We start from the raw sequence: 26,478 nt of genomic DNA, 5'->3' as shown, positions 1-26,478 counted from the left end.
CGTATAAAACAAAATACAATGTTTTGGCTATTGTTACATATTGCACACCAAAGAGCTACTGCTCATACTTCAGCTATGGGTAAACCCACTTGCTGTTATCTGAAAAAATGAGTCTCATGAGGTGAGATCAGGCAGTACTTGATAAACAGAGAGTGTAGTGCAGGAGGTGGCCTATAGGGGGAGATGACAGGCTGTGAGAATGGTGTGGTTGAGGGCCATAACAAAGTGTTTGAGGCAGATACAGGCTTGGTCTGGCAGCCAGTGGGGGAAATTAAAGAGAGCGGTCATCACATAGTAGAGCTGTGCTGGTAGTTCAGCACTGGTCCAGGGAGGATGAATCAATTGCTGATTATAGTAAGTGGTAAGAAGGAGACAGATTCTCCTTATGGTTGCCATGAAGAATCAGCCAGTGTGGGTCAGCTTCAATATAGCGCAGTTTTGACAGGTCCACAGGACAAGAGTCTGCTCTGCTTCAAAAAAAAAAAAAGTGTTGTAGACAGATGTTAACAGTATCTCTGAGCATTGGGGTACGACAAATGCATTAAATTCATGTTAGGTTTTCATATCCTGGTTTTAACACACACCAGTTTCCAACAACTATTAACATTGTTACCCCACATATGTATTGCATAAATTAAACACTAACACTTGCCTTCATATTGATTTACACAGCAGACACCACTTTCCAGATTAACTTGTCCATTTAGAACAATATGAAATGTACTAAATCAGTGCAGGGTACCTTGCTCAACAGTGCAACAGTAAACTTAGCTGGATATGAACTTGCAATCAGGACTGCTGTAAAGGTGTAAGGACTTTTAAAATGTGGGAAAGATGACCCCTTTCTGCAGTGGTGAAGCCTTATATATTGCTTATCAGAAAGACAGAGGAGAAGGCGCTAAATTGTTCTTCACAACTGACTCCATGGATAGCTTCTTTTAGAACCACTCACTCTCATTTAAACCGCGTAGAAAAGGAGGGTTGAAATACATCATATACATATTAAGTACTGGTATTGTTTAGTATGCAAGGTTGATTTACAGATTAAAAGTATTGTCTGGGATAACCTTTCAAGGAGATAATTAACACGTGCATGATAAAGCTTAAAAATAGTCTCTGTTCTTTCACATCACATTTTTTGATTCTGAATCACATGGCTAACTCAACACGTACATACACATACGTACATATAGCCTTTGAGAGAGAGAGAATTTTCAAAGACAAAAAAATCGGCATTTAGCTAGCAATAGAACGTATCGTCGTGTACTATAGTGACAGTTTATTCAGGTCTATACCATTATTGCCTTTGAAAAGAAAAAAAATCTTCCTTATCATTGTTACTCTGTTTCATGATACATTAGCAAATATGGAACTTCCTACGACGTAAAAATGTTCAGTAACTACAGGGTAGCGCTACCTAGTTAACTAGCTCAATAAAACGTGCGTGATAAAAGCTTAAAATGCGGTCTCTATTGTTTCACACATTCTTATCTTGTATCAGATGTCTAACTCACTCCAGATCCCAGGTTCAATAATTTTTGAGCAAATAACGGATACTCATCCAGATTTTACTGAATTCCGCTGTCGTAAACGGAACGTCATTAGTGAGCGCGGTGTGAGCGGTGATGTTGATGGGACTTGGAGTTGAAGTTGAATTGGGGAGGGGGGTGGGCATGGTCCCTGTTCACTGACAAATGATTTCTCCGCTTAACCTCTTGCAACCACAGATAACCAAAATCTGATTGTTTGGACTCCTCATTGGACCTTTCTCGTGTGGTCTTGCCCTGTTTAAGTCATATGTTCAGTGAGAAAAAGCGGCCCTGCCTGCACAGTATCGCGTCAGAGAAGGTCCTCCCTCTATGTTTGCTGGCTGTGGCCCCTCTCTGTCCCTCTCTCCCTCCCTCTCTGGCATCCCCATCCCCCACTCTGTGTATGTGTGTGCCTGTGTTACCAACGCCGCTTGCAAGCTTGAAATCGCTGGAGCAAAGCAAGCCGGAGGAGGAAACCGCCAGCGTTTACATAGAGAAAAATAGAATTCACTGAACGCAAGGAGAGCGAGAGCAAGAGAGACGGTCAGAGAAAACAAGGAATAGCAAAATAAAATCATTCAACTGGATCATATCGGTAAGTCGAAGTCGTGATTTCTTCGTGTTTGTATATTTCTTGATGATGCATTTTCTTGCAACTGTGTAAACGCAAAATGTCATTATGCAAGCTAGAAGATATTACAGATGGTGAATAGTAGAATAAAGAAACCTAGCTAGCTACCAAGCTAGCTTGCTAGCACGCTGCTGTAGATGGGGAAACAAAACAGGAAAAAAAACAATAAGAATCGTAGTGTTTCTGTCCTCCTCCGTCATATTTATGACAAGATATGTAATGTTTTAACGCCAACTAACAGTCTAGAGACTCTGCGTCGACCCATACACGGTGATAGAAATTGTTAAACGCGACTGGATCTGTGTGTGTATGAATGCGGAGGAATTGTCTCTCCTGTCGAGTTCTTCCAGTTAGTTAGCTAGCGACGTTAGGTAGATAGTCTAGCTATTGCTAACGTTAGAAATTTTCTTTCCAATGGAGCATGTAGCGTAGTGGAGAGGCTTCTCAAAATGGTGTCGGGAGTTTGCGTGCGACTGTAACCATTTTAAATCCGTGAATTTTTGGAAGTGCGGCAATTATTTGGAAATACGGACGTGCGCACGTCTAAACACCAGCTCAACAAACATGTCATTCGTAGTCTGTCAGTAGCTTAGCTTGCTGGACATGTAGCCAGTAAAATAGAATATGACAGGGATATTTCTCAGCTGACTAGTTCAGCACTCAGAATTAATACCTGAAATTAATTAGATGTGTATCACTATATATTTAATATTACGACTATATATAATTTGTCAGCTAGTCTAGTTGCCTGTCTAATTCTCAAAGTGACCACGAATGCAGCTAGTTAGCTAGATACATTTTCTTTTTATCGAGACCTCAAAAAAGTAATTATATAGCAAAATTGTTGTTGACTTACAACCTATGAGGCCAGCTAACTAGCTAGTTATCCTATCAAATCTGTTCAGAAAAACAAAACGATCACTAGCTACCTAGTTAGCCATGTTTTGTAAAACGCCTTATCAATACGAGTAATGTTATGGGATTTGATTTCGTTAAATAATTCCACTTTGGTTACGGTGCCAGGCGAGCCATCATTGCAGTATTACTAGCTAACTACGTAACTTAGCAAACGCTAGACAGTTTCACTTTCGAGCGTTTTGTTATTTCACATTTTGAACTGTGATGACATAGATTAGGTAATCAATATTATCAACTGTAATCTCACCCAATCTTCATATTTGGACTGGCGATAGTCAGCCGATGTAAATACATTAATGTTAGGATAAGCACACCTTACAATTTTATTAGTGTATGAACGCAAATCCTTGTACTAGAAGCAATTTAAAGGGTGTGTAATTGTTTAACCCACACATTGGTTATAACATGGTTTGTAATGTTAATGTGTTCTAAAACGTCAAATATCAACAACCAGCCTGGAAGAGCACAACACCAAAATAACAATGACTTAACTAGCTAAAGTGTAAAACCACGTGTTCTTTTATCTTGTGGCTAGCTAGCTAATTTATTTACTGCTCTGGCAGTTTAAACAATGGCCTTTTAAAACTGTCAGCAAGGGGGCAAGACCCACAAGGTCTTTCATAAATTGGTCCTTTGGATATTTTCCATTTCAAACTATAAATGATTGACTTTCCGATATAACAATACAATCTCTTTGTCCTCTGAGTAATTTGGGGGAATACTGGCATCGTTCTTCGTCGAATTCAATTCAGACACTAACTAAATGATTTGTGGTTAATGCAGTGATTAAAACCCTGGAAATGAAGTAATTAGATATCACAATATTGTCATTAGTCCATAAGTTTATTGTGAGGTGATGACTTCAAGAGTGACTTAAACGTGATATTAATTCTTGTTTCTGAAATAGGCACAGGCTTTTGAGAGCAGTGGTCGGGAATACGATAACAAATTTACTAGTTGTGAAGACTGATTTTGTGAAAAAGATTGTGTTCACTTGTCTTCTGTTATATTATGGTCGGTTTAGCAGGATGGGGAGCCGTTTGTTTGCGACTTAGGGATATTAGCGAGTAGGTCATAATTCTGTGTCTTCTAAATTAGGTAGAAATCCTGGAAATGTAGGTGATCCACTTTTGATTTTTGTATTTGACACTGCTTAATCTGGTCAGAGGCATTGTTGAGGGAATATTCAAAGCAAGAAAGAGATGATATGGCAGTAGCAGGTTTCCACAAGTTTCTTGCAGGCAGGCTATTTACTTGAATGCAGTAGACATGCCTTTTTTGTTGGGAAAACACATTTTCTCATTCTCTATAAGCCACTCTATATATATATATTTTTTTTTTTTGATCAAAGTGAAATTTAAAAGCAGACTTGTGGATGCTGTTAGCTGTTTCTTTGTTGCTGCTGTGAGGCATAGCAAGGTGGCTATGAGGTGAAGTTTGTGTTTGAGCTTCTGCGTTCATGTTTAACAGATTGTGTTCATGTAGCACCTTTGAACGATCAAAGCATTTCACTGTCAAAAGGTGTGTGAGTGTGTGTGGGGATTCACCTCAGCCACCACCACTGTGTGGTTGATACAGAGTGGCTCATCCATCCCTTCAGATCAGCAGCAGAAGCTGATGAGAGTTTCTCTCCTTGGGAAAGGCGGCTTGCATAAGTCTTCTGGGGGAGATGCTGCTTTTGTTTGTCTAAAAGACGGGTCCTCCACTAATTGTTCTGGAAGTCATATGAAATTCACATGACAGAATTTAGGCTAGTAGATTGGGTTTTGTTCTGCTTCAAACTCAATATGCTCATTCTGGTAAGCTTTCAAATTTGTTTTCTGGTATGATGGCAGCTGTCAGTATGGAGTCCTGTGGAGAATCTCATATAATCCTGTTTTCCACCTGTTAAAAGAATATGTGATAATTCAGTATACCTGTCATGAACAGAAACATTAATTTTCAAAAAATGTCAGCCAGTTATCATTTTGTATTTTTACATGGACAATTAGTTGTACAATGGTGTCCAAACTGCTTCAGTTTATTAGTCAAGGCAAGTAAGACAATTCAGACTCAGCCTCTGTTCTGCCTGCACTTGGGTTTGAGTGCGTTGTGTTAGCCATTAATTACAGTGTAATAGTCAGGGTTATATTTAGTGTTTTATTTATTTATTCGGTTTTTTTAGACAAAGCTACCATTTCTGAATGATCAGTGGCAAGGTAGCAAGTTCAAATATTTTCCTATATAAGGTGATAACCTATAAAAGAACTTAAGCCTACTTTGAACAGTATACAATGGTTGGGAAGTGCTCAAAGAAGATTATGGTGAACATGGGGAGTGAGTGACAGATGACACAAATTTTTCAACTGGGTTTGTGGTCTGATATGTTATTGTTATTGACTGTGGCAGGCATATTGTGTGTTAATCAGGCTGACTTTGTCATTTTTTTGACACCAGGAGACTCCAGAGCTTGAATTAGGCCAAGCTCGTCACAGCCAAATAAACAGGAACTCTCTGGCCCATGCGGACTTTTTGCATTTTGTTTGGAGTGCCAAAGAGTTCTCAAAAGCGGCAGTTGCATTCTGGGAGTGTAAGTGCTGATTTGAATGTCATAGATTCATTATTGATGACTGTTTCTCACTGGCTCTCAAGTGCTTCACAGATGAGGCTGTCATTTTTCAGATCAAATTTTATGCAAAAAATGATAGGTCAGGCTCTTTTGCCAGTGAGTTCCTTGAAATTGACGACTGAGCACTTTGAGACAAATTTCTGTGCTTGTTTGTGGCTGTTGAATGTTTGGGGAATTGCTAGGGAAAAAGTTCATGAGCTTTGTTCATGAGTCGTTCATGAGTTGCTGATAACCTTAGAAAGATGACTTTCAGCAGCATCTTCATCTGCCATTCTTTCATCGCATCCATGGACTAGGAGCTTTGACCTTTATCAGAAATGAGGTGACACTGTTGAGATGTCACATTGGTCATTGGTTGCCAGGCACAAATTCCTTGTATGTGTAAAAGAATACTTGGCCAAAGTCTGATTCTGATTTTGATTCTGATGATGGATGTGCTTGTGTGATGAGGATTCTCTAATTATTGAGTAGTTATTGCAACGCATCATTGCAGAAGATGGCTCTGCATCTTGGTGTTTGCAAAACCCGGCACATTTTCAGTGTGAAAAAACAGGGACATTGTCTTTAAAGTGGCATCAACCTACAACTTTATCTTTATCTTCCTTTCACATAGGCTTGTGTTTTATTCTGGTTGTTTTGGGAGCAGAGGTGGAGGTCATATTCATTCTGAAGAATATTACAGGCCTCTTGGTTTGAGATGTTCTTCAAGCCCTTTTTGGAGTTTTCTTTGGAAAGGCCTGTGTGTGACGGTGATGTAAACTGGACGAATGGCCAGCCTGGACACTGCCACTGTTTCTGTGGGCAAGGCCCCAATACTTAATGTTCAGCTGTCTAAATAAAAAGGTTATATCTAAAATGCAAAAACATAAGGCCCCTGCAGGATTCGGTGTCCCAAGCAAATGATTTTATGAATGGTTAGCATGGCGCCCTCCTTCTCCCTCACTCATATATACCTCATATATTACTGTCATGCAGGAACACAGGTGCAGAAGCAGGGGAGTTGAAAGTATTGCATGTTAATCTTCTGTAAGTAATTCCTCTTTTGCCTTAGGTGCGTGTTCCCCCACCCCTCCTTGTGTTGTGTAGCTGGATTTGGCCTCAGGGCCTAATTTGTGGGTCACTTTTAATTTTGGTGCTAAACATGCATGCTGCAAGTGCGCATGTAAGATATTTGTAAAACAGTAGTGTTACTGTAGTAAAGTTGACGTCTGCTGTTATCAACAAAAGCCAGAGTTGTTTGTGCTAATTGTTGATATAAAAGTAATTGATGTTCTGCAGAGAGGAGCTTGTGAATTTATCCCATTTAAGGTTTATGGCGGACAGCAGTTAAGGGTTCAGTGATAATCTCATATCATTCTCTTCAAGCTGTCTGAACTCCTATAGATGTCTAAACCTGTCAGGATAGCTACCTCTACACTACCTCTACACTACCACACTCCTATTACCCATATTGTATGTTCGTCATTTATTACCATTATGTGACACACATATAGTAACACGCGCACAAAGCAACAACAGAAGACAGCAAAGCTCTTGGCTCAACGGAGGGACTGGACGTTTTTCAACAAATACACTCGTAGAGGATTCGGTTTGTTTTAACATGGATGAGTGTAAGCGTGAGTGTCCTGGGCCTAGCTGTCCGTTGGTGTTTGTGGCCAAATCGCGGATGGTATCAAAGCGAAAAAGATGCAGAAGGGCCTCAGAGGGTGAACCCAGCATGCTATGGGAACAGAGGGAAGAAAGTGGGGGAGGGGTGGCAGTGACGCAGGCTAGGAGCTCCTTATGAATGAAACCCGCATTATCCCCTTTTAGAAAAAGGTGCCATTCTGAAAGCATAGAAGAATGATGACACAAAGGAACAGGCGATAAGCAGAGAACGACCACTCATAGTCTTCTCAGGAATTTAAGGACATGGGGCCTAAATGCGGCGTGGGGATTTGGGCTGTCTGCTAAAATGTTGGTTTTGCTCAATTGTTAGGGAGATAATGGCTTTTACAAAACAGAAGTAATGGTTGTATTAATGCCAGGCATTTAATTAGAAAAGGCTTTTTATAACTCTGGAAAGAGCACTCGTTTCTTTGTTAAAACAATTACTTTATTTTTCAAGAACGATACCCTCCCCCCCCCTCCTGAAATTCCTGTTGTGATAATAGTGTCTGTATGTGTCTGTGTGCGTGTTTTCGTGAGGAAGGGCGAGGTGGAGCGGCACAGTTCCTTACAATTGACATGGTAATAAGCATGTTTTTTTAATTAACATGATTTTCTTTTTTAGAGGAGTCATATGTATCATTGTTTCTGTGAGTTGTGATCAATTTACTCTCTCACAGCTTTAAGATAATTGCAGTCATAATTACAATGTTATGAGTGCTCTCTCTTTCTCTCTCTCACACACACACCCACGCACACACAGTGATCCTTCAATGTTTTTTGCATGATCTAATCCACTCTTATGTCAATTTCAATACATCAAAATGAAAAACACTAAAATAGCTCAGTCTGTAGGGGTACATATATGAGTGCTTGTGACATAAAGTATTTGTTTCATGCACATATTCATCACTTGTTCTCCGTATTCGGATCAGATGCTATTTCATCAGAGAAGGTTTTCTGCTATGAAAAGCCGCAGTGTGGCTGTTGTTGTCGTTCCTGATGGGTAAAGCTTTCTGTGATAAGGCCTTCTCCGCTTCCCTTGCGTTGCTGTTGATCTGATGAACGTGCTCAGTGTGCTTTCACATTGTGCTTTCCTGTCGTTTATTATGTTTTCCTCACGCTTACTGCTGCTCTCTTACTTGAAGCTGCTGGCATTTCCAGAACTAGTGAGATGGTTTAACCTCTCTGTTGCAGCTGCTGTTTTGTCCTGTGTTTGAATACTGGTAATACTTCATGTAAAAAAAATATGAAGACATACATTTGCCTATTATTTAACACCCACGTGTAACTTGGAAAGGTAGGATCATAAATAAGTTAATATCACTACCAACTTAAATGGATAAGCACTGTTAAAGTGATGGCTGTCGTTTCAGTAGTTGTCTCTCAGGCCTTGCCAGTTCTGTCTCTTAGTTGTGTGAAATGGCATGTGGTCTTTTTGATAAGTTACCCTATATAGCACCTGATATCCAGGGGTTGCAGACAGACCTCCCCTACCACTCTCTCATAGCCTCCATCAAACTACTCTACTTGAGGAGGGGAATTGTCAGGCCAAGCTGTGAAGAATCGCTGTGTCTCCATCCATTTCGGCTTCTTTCTTTCTCAGTGACCCTCCACATAGGTCATGAAGGCCTTATATGTGAACAAGAAAGGCCTTTGAGACTGATCATGATTTCGGAGATTGCAGATGCTTTGGTTCTTTCCTCCCCCAGTAAGGGGAGAAGCCCCAGGGCCTAGAGTTGAGTCCAGCTCCAGTGCCGGTGGCATTGGAGGGGTCAGAGGTTATTCAGGGTCAGCATGTGTATGAACAGAAGAGGGCTTCGGTTTCAGCTGAAGTTATAAACAGAGCAGGCAAGCTGGGGAAAGTGTGCCTAGGTTAAATGCAATGTCTTCGCCTTCATCAGGGCAGGGCGTAATTAAGTGATCAGATTTAGAGAAGGTTAGTTTGGGTTTTGAAATTCCTCAGATTAGCCCATCAGCATCTTGACATTATTCCTGAGTGAATGTGGTCAATGCGATCAGCTATCAGGAATCCCAAACACATTTGTAATGAAATTGAGGGATGACCTCAAAGGATGTCAGGAGCTCTCTAAATTTTGCCCTGCTTCTTCAAGGGATCACAGTGATCACGGAGCACAGATTCCTGTAATGAAGTCCACACCTGCAAGCTGGTCAACAGCGATGTCTGTCCCTGAGCTCTAGCTTTGGAGTGACACTATCAGTGTTTACCCAAACCCTAGCATGCCACAAAGCACCCCGAAGTCCAGCAACATTCCTGTGCTTAAACTACTCCCAAATCAACTTCCATTAATGTGATACCTTTGTCAGACCTGCTACCCATTTGGGGGGGGGGGGGGGGGGGGGGGGCTCAGTCTGCCAGAAGTGATTTGATTCAAGGTGCATTTGATTGTCCGGTTTATTGAATTAGAACTTGAGAAATTAGGTTTTGTGGAGGGCCCCATTTGTTAGGCGAGATTTACCCATTGCCATGGACGCCTCCAAGGGAGAGGTGGTGTAATATCATTAAGAAACAAGCAGTTAGGGCCAGAGATAGACTCTTGGTCATATTAAGCACCGCAGCAGTGAATTAGCATGTTAAGTCTAAACAAAGGGGAGTGGCAATGGGACTGAAATTCCACTGCACAGAAAGGCTCTGTCCCCTTGATCTGTGTTAGCAGCCTCGCTTTCTTTTGTAGGTGTCGATTGCGTGGCTCTGCACTTCACTCAAGTTGCATCAGTAAGACAGCAGTGTTGTGTAATTGTTAGTGCTAGTCCTCTCGGCATAGGCACTTTGTGTAACAGTGTGTAACCGCAGCGTGGGTGCGCGCTGTTGCTGTTGCCGCGCGCATTGTGGACAGGTCGTGTGGTAGTGTTGCGTGACCGTCGGTGCCGGTCGGTTCCGCACGGACAGGTTGTTGTACGGCGGAGTTGTGTAGCGGTCCCCGCTGGCGCTCGCTGCGCGGACAGGATCTGCAGCGGTGTTGTGTGTTTGTCGGCATCGCGGCTCCCGCCGAGCCCGCTTGCTCGCTCTGTCTCCCGCCGCGGTGTTCGTCACACGCGCAGACACGCACTCGCAGCGAGATCCTTCCTGGCTTTGATCACATCTCCTGCAGCTCTGAGAGAGAGAGAGAGACGGCGCGTGCCCCAGCACCTCTTCACACCTGAATAATTTAACGCCGCCCCGCCTGTGGCAGAGCCCAGGTACAGAGGTAGGGATGGCAGCCGCTGTTCTTTGGCGCGCCGCAGGGGAAGCGCACCGTTTGTTCCGAGTCGTCCTCTGCTTCCACTCCCTCGTTCCTTACCCCAGGCAGGGCAGAAAACACGGAAAATTGACTTTCTTCTGCGGGTTGTGAGCGCAGCAGCCCGTTTTTCAGTGTACCTCATTAGGTGTCTTTTATTTGTGATTAGATTTTTTTGCCATCAGGGCCACTGGCATAACTGCTGTTGTTTAACACATCAAACCCTTGCTAATGTGCATTTCAGGTATTTAGAAGTAAGTAGTCAGTCAAGTAAAGATATTAAGACTGGCAGGTGTAATTGTGAATGAAAAGGAGCAGGGGAGGGGAAAGGAAGCACAGCTCCTTGAGTTGTTGCTGTGGTTCTGTCAGTGAAACACCCAGTGAATCACTGGGTATGGATACTTACCACTTGTGTTAGCATCAACCAGTAGACAAGGCTCTTTTGCCCCTCTACTTCCTTCCTCATAATCAAAGACAGTAGTCACACACACAGGACATGGATGTCAAAACCAGAAAACATATTAATATTTCAAGGAAATAACCAACTGCTCTTAAACAGATGTTATTAATGCACTATTAATAAAGCATGTAATCATTGTGTTCATATGAATGTTTATATTCGCGATTCCAGAGTGTTAGGCAGAATTGCCTGCGCGCAGACCTGGTCACTGTTTGAATGAGCCCCCCTGGCCACATGCAGCAGTTTGTTGAATTCCGTGTGGGCAGGGAGGAGCTCATTGTCTTCCTGTCAGAAAGGAGTGAGGGAGAAAGAGGGAGGTGAAGAGTGAAGAATGGAAGAGTTGTTGTGGCATGTTCGCTCCCGCGCACGCCTGATTGAATCTATCTGAGATGAACTGCACAGCGTGTCAGTAAATACTCTGCGGTGCAAGAGAAAGGATGAGTAATGGGCCAGGTTGAGTGAGAACGGCAGGTGGGGGGAGGGCACAAGCGTACGATTTGCCACTTAACCGATGCATGTTTTCTCTTTTTATATCAATTGTTGTCATGAAGGCAGCAACACTTAGACTAACCTTTATACTGAAAACTAACCGTGTTTGATTAATTGCACGTTCATGGCTATATTGTCGTCCTTGCCATTGTCTCAGCATGTAGAGTTGCTATGGGCGTGCGTGCGCTCATGATGTGATATGAAATGCTTGGCTTTTTCCTGTGTTGTTTTAGTGCCCGGTGATTTATTTATGGTGTTTGTTTTACCGCAGTAGCGGAGCAGTCGGAAGCTGTACGCAGAGGCTCGTGCCTGGGGGGATTGGGCTCCACGGGGGAGCTGCGTTTGTGCGCATTCTCCGGATCCTGCGGTGAGCCTGAGAGACAGCGCTGTGCGCTGCGCCTGCTCGCACGAGCTGGGGCGCTCGGAGGGGCGGGGGAAGGTGTGCTTACATACCGCTCACCAGCATGATCTCCGATCTTAGACTGAGATTTTGAGGCCGTTTTTGAGAAGACATTTTCGTGTGAGCCTCCTCTTGAGACTGTGTAGGTGTGTGTGTGTATGGGTGTGTGCACAGGTAGCAGGAGGCAAAGTGAGAGTGGATCAGAAATGAAAGGGGTGATATCAGGCAGGTGTTTTACAAGATGTTGCCACTGTATGAAAAGGCCTGTGGTGCTGGCCACGGGTTGTAGTGTCTCCATGATCAGTGCATGTTGATGCTCTCTCATAAAGTCATTTTTTAAGGCTTCAGGGATGTCAGGCTGTTATGTTTTTTTGGAGGAACATGTTGCTAAAGGGTTTTTTTGAACTGAAATCCTGGCAGGAATGTCCTATGTGATGGAATGATTTGGGTGATTTTGTCTGGGGGGGGTTAAAGAGCTGCATGTTCCATTGAGATGACAGAATAGTCCTCAGCATGTGCCCCTTTGCTGTATTCCACATGCCCATAATGCACCCCTTTTGACCTGCCCTGTGTGCTGAATAGGTGTTTGACCTTGAGAATGGAAGTTGGTGTAGTCATTAAGGGAGGTGAGACTGCATCCAGAGGGTTGCATGTTCCAATCCCAAGCAAGACATTGACCTTGTACCCTTGGGCAAGGTGCTTGTCTTGCCTTTGGTCGCCTCAGTAAATATTCTGCTGTATAAATGAAAAATATTTTTTAAAAAGCCATCTTAGTTATTTTGCATAAGGGAGTCTGCCAGACCAATAAATAATACATTGTAATGAAAATATTTAGAGCCCTACTTTTCTGCTATCACGCAATCACAGACAGAATTGCAGAGTTGCCCAAGAACAGCATTTCAAACAGACTTAGAATTTCAAAATGGAATCGTTTGCTTCCTTTACTGATATGTGATTTATTGGGCTGCAGTGAGCATAACATGAGGTAAATCAAGAGCACTGCTCAGTTGTTGTGACCGATAAAATAAGGGGGTACATATTGATTGACATTTAGGTACGCTATGTTAGAAGCACTAATGAACTGTAAAGTAGTCTGTGGCCGTGCTTGACCCATAAATTATTGCGCGTTTGTTCCTGAAAATGCAAACACTGAGTGATATATTCTAGGCCATGTTACCTGTTATACAGCTGTATATGTACAGATACAATTCAGGCAGCATGCCTTGCTCAAGGGCCCAACAGCAGCTGTGCCCCATCCAGGAGTAAAACCTGCAACCTTCCAAGCAGAGTTCCTTACCCGCTTGGCCAGGCCGCTGGCATGAATGACACCAGCGTCTTTGTCTCGGTGACATGTGGCTGGTGTTCCGGCTCTGGCTCTGGCCTCTTTGCGCCCCCTGTAGGTGAATCCTGTCAGGCCCAATCAGCCCCGAGCAGCTCATGCGCTGAAGGGTTCACTAATGGGTCAGGGCTGGGTGGGGCGCTAGTGGCGCGCCGTGTCCCCGAGCCTCCTGTTGCCATCTGCTGAAGATGAGCCCAGAACAGAAGCCTGTGACAGAGAGGCAGCGGCAGGTACAGCAGGGTCAGTGCGTGCATGCGTGTGTGTGTTTTTACAGCCTGCGTGTATTTGTTTCCTGCGTGTGTACATGTATGTTAGTTTGTGTGTGCGCTTGTATGCGAGCATGTGTGTGTGCTTGTGTTTTTACAGGCTGTGTGTTTTTTGTGTGTAAGTGTATGTATGTGTGTGCGTTTACAGTGTGTCCATTTATGTTTCCTGTGTGTAGTTGTTTGTCTTTTGGTTGAGGGAGAGTTTTTGTGTGGTTGGTGTGTTTCACAGGTTATGTTTGTAACTGTGTGTGTTTTTACAGTGTTTGCTTTTAGTGTGTGTGTTTTTTTACACAGAACGTATTTGTGTAAATGTTTAAGAGGATACGTGTGTGATTTTCGTGGGATGATTGTGTGAGATGTGTGTGCTTGTATGTGTGTTTGTGTGTTTTTCTGTGTGTGCGCGTGTGTGTGCGCGTGTGTGTGCGCGTGTGTGTGCGCGTGTGTGTGTGTGTGTGTGTGTTTGTGTTTGTATAGAGTGAGTGAGTTCAGGGGGAGTGAAAGGGAATTTGTCTGAGCCTGCAGTAAGCACACTAACAGAACCTTGTAGAAATATGTTGTAAAAATAGGGAGTGAGTTACGTAACCACAACGTAACCGCAACGTTGCTGCTCCTACAGAGCGGAGCTCAAGGGCACTGCAGCATTGTTCTCTCCTGTACTGCAGAATTGCACAAATAGAGAGGGAGCGGGTGGCAGAGAGAGCGAGAGGGAGAGAGAGAGGGCAGCATCTCTCCCATAGAAGCAGAGAGAGTGTGAGAGAGAGAGAACAAGCTGTGTGTGTGTCCATGCTTTGAGAATGGGGAACTATGGCAGTTAAGCATCCTCTTTCATACACAGGCCCACACACGCATATACACAGACCCATATGCACCAACTGTGAGCAAAAACATCCCAATACAAAACCAGGCAATACATTTTTTGGCCATAGTCAAGTCTGTGTTGATGTGTTCACAGCTGTAAGGGAGAAGGCAGCCCTGTCTTGCTCTCTCTCCAGACTTCAATACCAGCCAGGTACTAAAATATCACTCTTCCCAACCACATATCAGAATATCACTCATCCCAGTCACTTGTTAGAATGTCACTCTCCCCACTCTCATAGTAGAATATAACTCTTCCTCTCCAGATAGTAGAATGTCCCTCTCCTCAGCTACATGTGAGAATATCTTTCTTTCTGGCAAAATGCTGGAATATCACTCTTTCCAGCCATAAGTAGAATATCATTCTTGCCACATACCAGTATGTCACTGATCACAGCCAAGTTGGACCCCACATATTGGAACAATCTTTGGCCTCTAAGGCTGAAATAGCCTACTTGAGAATTCTTGGTCCATAACACCTAAATCCTCTGCTCCATTTGCTCAGTGTGTACATTTATTTTGATTTACCAGCACGCGCAGATAGAGGTTTAGGGTAGAAGATTTAGGGTAGGGGTTTCTGTATGTTCTTGCCATGGGGCTCATTTCTCATTGGAAGAAACGCAGAGCACCTCACTGAAGAATGTACCAGAGTTGACATAACTGCCACTCCCACTAAAACACACAGTGAGCTGTAGGCCACAGTGTAAAACAATAATTTATTGTTGGGCTATTGGGCTTTCTGGTATACATAAGACATGTATGTAGGTGTTATTAAGGATATAAATTTTGAATAATTTGATATTTGGATGTTCTGCAGTTTAAAATATTTGAGCAAGTTAAGCCAGCTTTTTCCCCAAGTACGGCATGAAAGTCCATTGTTTCTTCTGTGTAAATAATTCTCAAACGGAGCAGTATTCACTCTCACTTTAAAGCAGGGCATGAATACTCATGAATCACCTATTATTTTACTTAAGGTTATTGGGCAGTCCATGAAAATTAAAACCAGACATTGAAGCACTTATCCAGGGAATCAGTGTAGAACTTGAATTTATAAGCAAATATTTGCTCCCAATTGTTCATGCAGCTGATCTGTTCTGTGTGGTTTTCCAGAAAGGTCTGAGAGGAGGCGACTGTAGATTTGTGCTCCCACACTTGCACAGCTCTGTGTGGAGGGCAATGGCGCTGATGTCTATTTTCCACAGCTTCTCAGAGGGTTATGTGACCTCAATAAGTCTGCTGATATTTCTGCTTTCATTAGAGTTGTTACCAGTCACGTTAAGGACCAATGATGGGCAGCCATTTTCTTTTCGATCCCAATTGTCTTCGGATCCAAAGTCAACCTAATATTATGCAGCCATTTTGTAAAAAAAAATTGTACTATATATGTAACACGTATATACTTAAATCATAGAAAAACATTTTGCCACAAGGTCACTCATCCTTTACTTGCGTTAGTAATCAGTCATTTTGGTGGAGTAACGTGAATTAATTAAGAAATCGTTTGTTCATGATATGAGTATTTTTGTCTGTACATACACGAAGTGAATACAGATCTCTTTGAAGTAAATCTCGTTTTACACAGACAGAAATGCAGTTCCACAGTCCTTTAGGGAGGGAAAACCAGGGTTCGATTATTTCAGCATTTGATAATGGAGGCCATAAAGCACTCAATGTCTAATTGAGATAAATAGCTCTCGTGAAACCTTAAACAAAAGCAGCGATCAAATGAAGCAGATAAGGGAACATGCTTCTAAAAGGTCTGATGAGGACAGAATGGGGGAAAGGATGGAGGAGGGATGGTATTGTAGTGGATTTTTTGCCTTGGGGGGGTGTGTTGTGTGCTGTCTGACTGATGATTTATTTCCCTATAGATTGAATCTCATTGATTCGTGGGTTGATAAACAAATACAGAGAAGCTGAATGTTATTAATCGGCGGGCTCCTTTTTCATGTATTAGGCCTTATCTTTTTTCCCTCAGGTCAATTCTGTGCAGGTCTCTTCAGTAGTCAGTGTTATGTGGGGTGGACATTAATAATAAAAGATGGGCATTTCCAAGGGTAACAGAGGCTAAAATTCCTCTGTGATTTTGGTACGATTCTGCAACAACAAAATATGGTGGTGAATCATGGGGTGAGTATGAGCATTTGCCCAGGTATTTTTATTCAAACTGTGTGCTTAAGATAATGCTGGAGCCAAGGTTTTAAAAGGACGCACTGAACCTCAAATTTCTAGCCACCCAAACGCAGGCACACACACACTGAATAGCCTAGATTCAAACATTTTAACACCTGTCTCTTCATATCAGTACAAAGACTTGAGGATTTTTCCCATGGGAGAGCTATTGTTAATTTCCAAACAGCAGAGAACAGCGACATTGTGATAACACAACAACGCCCTTGAAAACGGAACCTCTCTCGTCCACATTACTTCCAGGTGGGCAGAGCCTAGCATCTTTCTGTCCTCAAGTGGGCAGAACCTCTCTCTCCAGACTTGCCATGTACTGGGTGGAGCCTCCATCAGTTACTACCCGTCAGCCCACCAGGGAGAACCTCTCCCTGGACAATTAGATCTATTGTTTTCCAGTGACAACGAGTCACTGGAAGTCTGCTCCTTGTTTTGCGGCACAGTAAAATGAAGAGCGGCAGAGGATGTGTGAGAGAGAGAGAGGGGGGAGTGAAATAACAAGGGAGGACAGACAGGTTTGTCCGCTACAGAGAACACAAGGTGATCCTGTCAGGTCTTGATTAATTGCAGTGAGACCACAGCACAGCAAGCTTCAGGAAGCTACCAGTAAAAACACTCTCTCTTTCTCTCTCTGTCTCACACACACACAAACACACACACACGTGTGTGTTGTGCTCTCTTTCCTGTCACACTCACATACAGACACAGACAGACACACACACACGCAGGGTAATCATTTCAGCATATCAGCTGTGGTAAAGTGGATTTTGAGACCGTGGAGAGTGCTGTACCTTTTAATGTCCTGACGTTCATAATGTATCTGTCCACAGTGCTGCGTGTGGGTGAGCGAGTCTGATGGAGTCTTGCCCTGCTCTGCGCTTCATTGTTATGCTCTGCTTGTTTGCTTGCTTGTTCTGCTCCCTGACGCCTGTTGTAACAATGACCTCTTGCTGTATTTTTCAGATTGCATATCCATTCCCCTACATTAGCTTTTCCCAAGAATGGCAAGCGGGCATCCCACTGACAAATTCAGTTTCTTGTACCAACCCGAAAGCTGTCAAAACTTGAAGAGGTCAGTGTAGAAACTGCTTGAATTGCTTTCATGTTCAGTCTTGTTTGTGAGGGCACTGGGGTGACCTGAAGTTCAGGTGGACCGGTAGAGGATCCTGTGCCTTTCCCGACCACGCCCAGCCCTCAGCCCTGCCAGTGTTTAACGGTTCACCGTAAACACTCAAAATCAAGATGAGGACATTTTCTGTATTGACTTGAACTGAAATATGCAATGTTATGAATATGATTATTGGTCGATTTTTGTTCTGAAAAGAAAATAACGTGTTGGTACTGAACAAACTGAATATTTTTCTGGTTTAAATTTTCTTTTCTCAGCTACTGTGTGATCTTCCTCTCCCCATGTCCTTCCTGTTTACGCCTGTGCAGTTCATATGAGACAGATGCTTGAACTTTTTAAACCTGCTAACCTTCCTTTCAGTTACCAAGGCTCATGTCATTTGCTTTGTATTGTGCGTATTTGTGTCACAGGCTGTTTGTGTGGCAGCTTTCTGTTTCTGTGTGTAATTCCATGTGTCGGTTTGTTTGTGTGTGTGTGTGTGTGTGTCTGTGTTTCTGTCTGTCTGTGGATATTTGTTTTCCTGAGCATGTGAGTGAGTGAGATTGCATGACCCAGGGCATATACACATACCTGTTGGGATCAGGAACTCTGCATTACACTATAGCAATTTTTCTTTTCCTTTTTAGGGCAGTAACATGCAACTTCCCTGTAATAATCCAGGACTTGTCTCGTGTTTTATGGTGCACTTGTGGTGAGGCCCTCTAAATGTCCTTCACAGGCATGCTGGAGGTCCAGTTTCTGTGCCTGTTTCTGATAAACGAAGAAGGGGGAAAAGCACAGTTGTTGCGCTTGTCAAATAACTTTTCAACTCCCAAGTTTTTTTTGGCTGTAGAGACCAGTTACAAGGTACTCAAAAGCCAGATGGGCTCCAACTGTGTCCACTACTTATATCTGCTGGAGTAACATTGTTTAAACCAATAATCACTTGAGTTCCCCATATTTATGCTTTTGTGTCAGCACCAAATGACATGGTCCTGTTTTATTTATACTCTTTTGAAGATTTTTACAAAAGGAGGCTCATGAAGGTGTCTGCAAACAACACCTCCTGAGTCCTGAGTGTGTCTCTCTTACTCTCTTACCTTGCAAGGCGATCTTTTAAAGTGCTTTGTTCTACAGCACCAGCACCAGCCAACAGTGCTCTGAATGCTGAGTAATTCACATTAATTTAGGTGAGGTGGGAAGATGCCAAAAGAAGATGGTGAAGGATAACACTTGAACCAGCCCTTTCGAGGTGGCGAGGCACACTTCTCTCTCTGCACATACAAAGCTTGTGGTTTTTTTCCCTCAAACTACCACACAGGGTTGCAAATATTCACTGACTGAGTTGCTGCAATCATTATGTAGTTTGAGATCACTCCACATTGCTGGAAGCTCTCTCGTCCCCTGTTCTTGAAGAGGAACATGATAGGTGCAGGCCCTGACTGACAGGGCCACCCTTAACTCCATCCACTCATCTTGGCATCATTGGTGATACCTTTGTAATTCCTCAGGTGACTCTGTGTGAAAGATTTGTGCAGAAACTCAGTGACGGATGTTCATATGGAATTGACACCTAATGCTCCTATCTATGCAGTCTTTTCAAAGCACCCTCCCCCATTTTCTGTGCCCCCTCCCCCATTTTCTGTGCCCCCTCCCCCATTTTCTGTGCCCCCTCCTTTTACACTTTTTCTGACTGGTCTCAGCTGCAGCGGCACTTCAGTGGTATAATTCTTAGAGCCCACCCACAACCACTATTTCTGTGATTGAATGCATGAGTGGACATTGGTGCCAGACATCATGTGCTCATCTTGCATCAGTGTATGTGGTGCATGTGCCCCAATGCAACATCTGCAAGTTCCCATAACCCCAGCCAGACTCCAGTGCATCATCAGCAGCAGAGCTCTGACCCCCTTCAGCCACACAAGACAACACTCCTTCTCCACTGACCTTTTCCAGTATTTACCCAGCAGTGCGGGTTTTTTGCCCTTGTTTCTTTCTTTTTTTCTTTAGTCCATCCCCAGTGGCATTCCCCCCTGGAAAATACCCTCACAGGGCACAGCCAGGGAACCTGTTACCATGGTGCCACTCTCTGTCTCTTCTCTCAAAGCAGAGGCTGCTGGGAAGTTTATTGTTTGTTCAGTGTTTACCTTTTTCTTTTTGTGTTGGTGCTACCTTTTTGTAGAATCATTGTACGAATTAATTAAACCCTTAATGATCAAGAATTTGATGTATTTTTCTTTTGGACTAGTTATTTTTAAATAGCTGTAGTAGTTCCACATAAGTGGAAGCATTCAAGACTTACAAAAGTTGACAAACCAAACACCAACATTTTATCTCAGTTGTGAATTTTGGACACAATATGAGTAATACAAATGGCTAGGTATACCAGTGAAACAGTTACTACTAAACCAGTTATTGGCAATTAAACGGGGTCTTAACTTTGATCCATTCTACCTCTGGGCCCCAGCAAGTACTGTCAAACTTGTCGTGACTGCTTGTTAGTACAAGGATGGTGCAGTGCCAGAAAAGGATATAAGCTGCGATGTTGCAGAATAACGCCCTAACAAGCTACATAAACATGATGTACTGTAAACTATGCTTACAACTTAGTTTGCAGACCATTTTATGGGTTTAAGTGCTAAAGGATGTAACTGCAATGCAATGTTTGGATACAAGGAGATGTGGAGCATGGATTGTGTGTGAAGGTTAGACAGCCAGGAATAGTTTAGTACACTGCACAAGGAGCTTGTGTTCTTAGTTACTGAAGCAAATGAGCTTTTTATGGATGCTATACCCATTGTTACAAAGGGAAGGAACAGTCTATTAAAATGTGATTTTCATTAAAGTTACGCTTTAAATACAGAGGGGAGGGGGCCCTAGGTGGAGAAAGATTTTGGATAGTTGCCAGTGACAAGCAGCTGTGAACAGGACATCTGGGCTATAATGTAGACACTGTTACTCACCACAGGGGGGTGCTGATACAGAGGTAGGCAGGTGAGCAGAGGGGGAAGTGTATGTTTGAGGCTCTTTTGTCTTTTTCTGCATGTCATTGTATACCATTGGTATAATCTGGTATAATCTCTTTCTCAGTCTGATTGTGTTATGTGCCCAGGTAATGTGCTTTAGTCGATAGCATATTACCTGTTTTGTTTTTTTTTTTTTTAATTTTTACAATAAATTGATATTTTTCACTCAGTGTAGACATTTTTCTGTGGGGTTGTAAAGGGACCCATAGCTATAGTCATTGAAAGTCGTCCTCATTTTGAGGTAGACAGGAGACCTCACACACAAAGTGATTGGGGAATCAAGGTATTCCCAAAAGGTATTTACTGTGAGTTTGGAGGAGGTGGCAGCAGCATTGTGCTTGCCTGTTAAATTAACGCCACATTAGCATTTTGCTTCATCTAGCCTGCAGTTTGGTAATCATCAGTGAACAATTTCGCTGCCAGTTTATTTATGTTAATATTTAGTTGTTTCTTTAATGAGCAAGACCAGGAAAAATTCCTAGTCTGTTTGATTTTAGAGGGGGGTTGTCGATGGTAATCATAAGTGTTCAGTGTTGGTGTCCCCACAGGCCATAGACATATGTTGCTGCAGTACATATGTTGGCATTTAAATTTATGTTTCCTTTACCTCCACTGACTGCCTTAAATCAGTGGGAGGCTGCTTGTACATCACCATCTCCCCAGAAGTAGGATGATGTTTTTCTTTATCACCTGGGCGGTCTGTCCCTACACCCAACCCCCCCCGTCAAACAGCAGAGGTTTCTTCATAACTGTCGAACTGTCCAATCTCTTGAGTTCTGAGAACTCCGTACTGCTTTCATTTAGGGTGGAGTGTCCATGTGCACCTGTCTGTGTGAGTGTATCCGTTTCTGAGTGTATGTGTGTGCACATGTTTTCATCCATGAGTGACTGAGCTGTGTGTCTGTTTGTGAGAGGACTGGTCTGTTTTATTTGTGCAGTCTTAAAAATAACCAGTTGAATATTAGTAATATGTCTGTGTTCTAGAGACATAAGCACACAGTAGATCTAAAAGTAGATTTTGGAAAATGAAGGTTTTGAGTATAGAAGACTAGTGTAATCCCATGAAAATGGCTCAGTTCTCCAATCTACATGAGGTCAACAAGGCTTCATACACAGCACATTTTTATTGGATGAAATATGTGCTTCTCACATCCCTTTGCTCTTTAATAAAGAATCATACACACTCATGATGGTATCTAAGTAGATTTAATGTATTCCTGCTCAGATCAAGTATCAAATTACAGTAATGATCTAGTCCACCAGGGCCTTCTGCATCTGGTAACTGCACTATATTCACAAAGCCGAGCGAGACCGAGAAAACCCCCACACGGACACGTCATTTTTGGTCAAAAACCCATCTCCACAGGTTTCACAACACCAAATGCTGGGGCACGTCTGTTGGAACCAATAGTTTCACATGCCACACATTCATTGATTTCACAACTGAGTGTTGCATTTATTTAAAAAAAAATTGGCAGCCATGGAATCCATGTGTCTGTCTAACTTTTTCAGGATGATGGTTGAGTGTTGTGCAGCCTCACACTCTTCAGACCCTCATGGTGTCCTATATTTGGAGCAAGACCACAGCAAAAAGATTTGAATATTGATATGAATAATGATAATTACATGGAGATGCCTTATTATGTGGTAATTATATGAGGATCATATGGATTCTGGCATGAATTATCAATGATACATGTGTTGTGTTTTTCCAAAGATTAAATGGGTATTGACCAAATACTGTTGTCCAAGGTCAGTTTGTATTAGAAACACCCTGAGCTTATCACAGATATACCTGGCCTGCAGCTAGAGGCAGTTTATTAGAAAGGAATCATTTCTATACAGTGCAGGGCTGAGGGAGGCTATCTGAATAGCTCTGCTGCCTAGAATAAGCTGTGTGCTCTGTGGCTCTGTGCTGTAGTCTGCCTCAAGGCGCACAGGAGAGGGAATAACAAGCCACCAAACCAGGGGGCGGTATTTCACAGAGTGTTTACTGACGTAATTAACTTAACAGCTGTTTACAGCACCACTCTACCCCACCCCAGCCTCCAGCTTACGAGAAACCACAGGCATCGTAAAGTGTTAAAAATGTTAGTATTGTGTTTAACTGTAGCACAGGGGGCTAAAGCTAAACGTCTCTGTACTTGTGCACATTTTCTTAAGGTTTGTTCTTTTCTGATGAAAATTTTAATAATACATGAATAAACTCTCACTAGCAAAGCTTACTCCTTGCACGGATGTTTGTTGACAGGCAAACTGCTCGGAACTCCTTCACTAACTTGTCATGACCTGTCATGACTTGCGTTTCTATTCCTCTTGTCATGACTGGTTGTTTGGTTTCTTGTTTGGAGGCATCATTTAAAATCTGTTTTTCTTTTCTCTAACTTTCTCTCTCCTTCCCTCCCCCTCTCTTCCCCTCTTGGTTTGGCTTTTCTCTTTGTCTTTCAGCAAGGGTAGACTGTCTTCCACCATGAACCCGGTTTATAGTCCCGTTCAGCCCGGGACTCCCTATGGAAACCCCAAGAACATGGCGTACACAGGTGAGCCACCCATATGTTTTCTCTGGGGTGCGGGGAGGGGGGGGAGCTGTTGGAACGCTGCACTATACCTGCACAGATGCAGCGGGGGTACGACTGAGGAGAATGGTTGTTCCCCATGCCAACCCAGCTGACAGGTATCACCTAGTGACAGATACCAGATTCCGATTTGCCAAATGATAACCGTGATGATGATCTGTCATCAATCAAAAGGAAAGAGTACCATAAAAGGCCAGTTTTTAATTCAGTTTTTGGCCATATCACTATGTGGTGATGCCATATAGTGCTGGGTTCGGATGATTTATGGGTGTAAAGGGTAGTATTCTTTATACTCTGACTGTAGGTAGGTTGGAAATGTTGATGTATATTTCTTTAGTGTTTAATGCTCTGCTGCCTTGTCTTTTTGGTGTAGATCCAGCTACTGTACAAGCTGATGAGCTTTTTGTGTCCCATCAGTCCTGTACTTTCCAGAAGCACTCTCGTTAATCCTCTTCTTTAGTCTTTTTATTTATAACTTCATTCTTTTTTTTTTTTTTGATTTTACTCATCTTTTCCCATGTTTCTCTTCTTTATTGTATGTGTTTGGCCCGTCTTATTCTTCTCTTATTTTTTTTTCCAGTTCAGTTGTTTTATGCTTTGTTCCCTTTATTTCCTGTCACCCCATGACTGTGTTGGTAATGCTGATTAACAGTTGACTTTGCGAGTGCTGTGCAGCGTTAAAAGTGCACCCACTGATACATGCGCCGAAGTTTGGTGGTTCTGCCCTTTGTATTCAGTCTGTTCTGCATTCCACGTACTGTGTGCTTAGACAGGAAGTTACTTTTGCCACGGCAGTCTTCCTGCAATGAACACAGACAGATATTGAGTGAAGTCAAATAGGGCACAGATTACAAGCAGAGGACAGAGCACAGCTATAGATGGTGCTTAAGATACAGATAAGATGATGGAGTCCGGGCTGTGGTAGAGTCTTGCCGAGATGAAAAACATTATTCATCCCAGGCAAAACATTATTCATTACCAGGAAAGGAAGACAAGCTACCATCCCTGGCATTGTGCGTGTGCTTGGCTTTTTTTTTTTTTTTTTTGAGACAGACTTCTGTTTTCCAAATCCGGTTTAGCATTGCCGTTGCGTGACTCCCACTGAATGTCGCAGCTTGACGTGACTCAAAGTGACATCCTGCCTGTCAAATCTCAGCATGTATGAATATCCGAGGCAAGATTAGCGTCATTTCTGCTTATCGCTTTTCATCAAAATCTGGACACCAGCTCGTCACCACAGGAAGGCACTGAGCAGGTGTGTCTGTTTGTGTGTGCATGCGTGTGTGTTACATTTTAGGAGGTAAGAGTGGAAGGAGTTAAAATTTGCAGTTGAAATTTGATCAAATTCTCTAATAAGCACTATGAAATTAAACTCTTTTCTTGAAAAGAATAAACATTTTTCTGTCGCTACGTTGAGATTTAAGAGCAGAGCGTAAATTGCTGTCATTTCTTTCTATCAAATTTTCATGTTTAGGGGCTCTGTAATAGGTGAGCCATTCATGCGAAAGACAGATTTACATTGTTAAAATGAACCACCGATGACATGTCTTTGTGCAGGGAAGGGGTGAGCTGAATGGTACAGCTTCTCTGTCAACCAAACAGAGCTGCATGCAGCCTGAGAAACATACAGCCTAACCATAGAGAAACCAGCCCTGCGGGGGGAAAGGGCCCTACACTGCATTCATCACAGGTCAGAGCCAGGGGCGGTAGGGCAGAGGGGAGAGGACTCAGCCCATGCTGGAAATGGATTGCAGGCATAGTCCTGGAGCATTGTCGTCAAACACAATTAGGAAACAAACACATATCAATGCTAACCCAGGGGCCTGTTTCCCTGAAGGCTGTGTGTGTGTATGTGTGTGTGTGTGGCTGATGGCGAGATGTGCTCACTTTGGCCAGTATGGGTGCACAGAGCTGCCAGTTCCGGGACAGGAAAGAGGCACATGTAATAGACCCTAAGTGGAGCTGATCAGAGGGAGTTTTCAGCAGCTCTCATTATAATTGTGTACTCACCAGTGTAAATACCGTGATGGGTTATCATAACAGAATTTAAGCCATTACTTTAGTGCATGCACATGTTCAGCTGCCACAGATATATTCCAGAAATACTGCGTAAGAAAGGAAAATTGTTGTACTTGTCTGTTGTTATGGTTGAATCACCATTGCGGTCAGGATGAGCATCCCCCTTGATGTGTCCAGTATCTGCCCTTGAACATTCTCTGATGCACTGTAAGTGAAATGCATAGTTTTTCCTCTGGAAATGATAAGTACCCACACACTTTTGCAGGTCCCAAAAGGCTGCTTTTTATTGCATTGTGAAATAAACAAAGGAAGCATTTCAGCACAGTATTCACCTGACAAAGTCCTGGGGTTGAAATGCTTGTGTGTTCAGGAAATTAAATATCTTTTAGTTTCATGGTGCAATAAAAGGTAACCCTTGAGGAGTAACTGCACTGTGTTCCTTCTTTAGCCCAACAACTAATTACTAATGGCTGTATGGTTGTTGGAATGGATCCTGCTCTCCATTTGTGAGTTCCACACAACTAAACATTCTTTCCTTGACCAGAACCACAGAATACAATGGCCGTCACAGTGCTGGTGGTAGGGAACATGTTCCCTGGAATAAGGCACTAGTGAAAATGTGATTACACAACTTGGAGCAAGTCAGTACATGGAGCGATGGTTAGTCGATGTTTGGCGCAGCATTGGGGTAATTCTGCTGATGGTGTGTGTCTGCATCCAGCTGTGAAGTTTAATTTTTAACTCCACAACCCATGGTGAGGAAGCTGAGTGCTGTGTTGGTAGCTTCGATGATATGCCTCACCTTGCTTTTCATGGGGGGTGATTGGTACACAGCAGGTTGGAAAGCAACTTATCCAATTAAAAGATAAGAGATTTACAATTTTTAGTGCTGTAAGATTTACACACGTCCAGTGTGATGTTAATTCTCCTAAGCACTTGATCCCTGTAGCCAGAGTGTTTTAATTGGGCAAAGATGGGAAGCCAGCTGCAACTGATTTGAAGGTGAGTGCCGCGGTCTGGTATGAGAAGAATGTGGCCGAGGCGTGCAGCTCGGTGTACGCTACTGAAGGAGACCCTGAGCAGACGGCAGCAACGCGTCACTTAACCCTCCACGCACTATAACATGGGAACAGTAGGTCTCTCAGCTGCTTTACACAGTGGCCCATGGGACAATAAGGAGTTGT

The 26,478-nt window shown here is 43.0% G+C and overlaps 1 protein-coding gene across 3 annotated transcripts in view; it reads left to right on the top strand.

Moving 5' to 3' along the window:
- The first annotated feature begins 1,938 nt into the window (after positions 1 to 1,938).
- fam168a (family with sequence similarity 168 member A) overlaps positions 1,939 to 26,478 on the top strand; it is a 51,674-nt gene continuing 27,134 nt past the window's right edge. For 2 of the 3 annotated variants that reach the window (XM_036537075.1, XM_036537073.1), the window contains exons 1-3: positions 1,939 to 2,124; positions 17,529 to 17,637; positions 23,148 to 23,239. In XM_036537075.1, coding sequence (XP_036392968.1) covers positions 17,567 to 17,637; positions 23,148 to 23,239 — 163 coding nt within the window. In that variant the 5' untranslated portion in view covers positions 1,939 to 2,124; positions 17,529 to 17,566. The remainder of the gene's footprint in view (positions 2,125 to 17,528; positions 17,638 to 23,147; positions 23,240 to 26,478) is intronic. The other variant, XM_036537074.1, reaches the window with a different exon arrangement.

This window comes from Megalops cyprinoides, chromosome 9 (assembly GCF_013368585.1).
Source record: "Megalops cyprinoides isolate fMegCyp1 chromosome 9, fMegCyp1.pri, whole genome shotgun sequence".
NCBI lineage: Eukaryota > Metazoa > Chordata > Actinopteri > Elopiformes > Megalopidae > Megalops > Megalops cyprinoides.
This window is presented reverse-complemented; position numbering and strand designations above follow the sequence as displayed.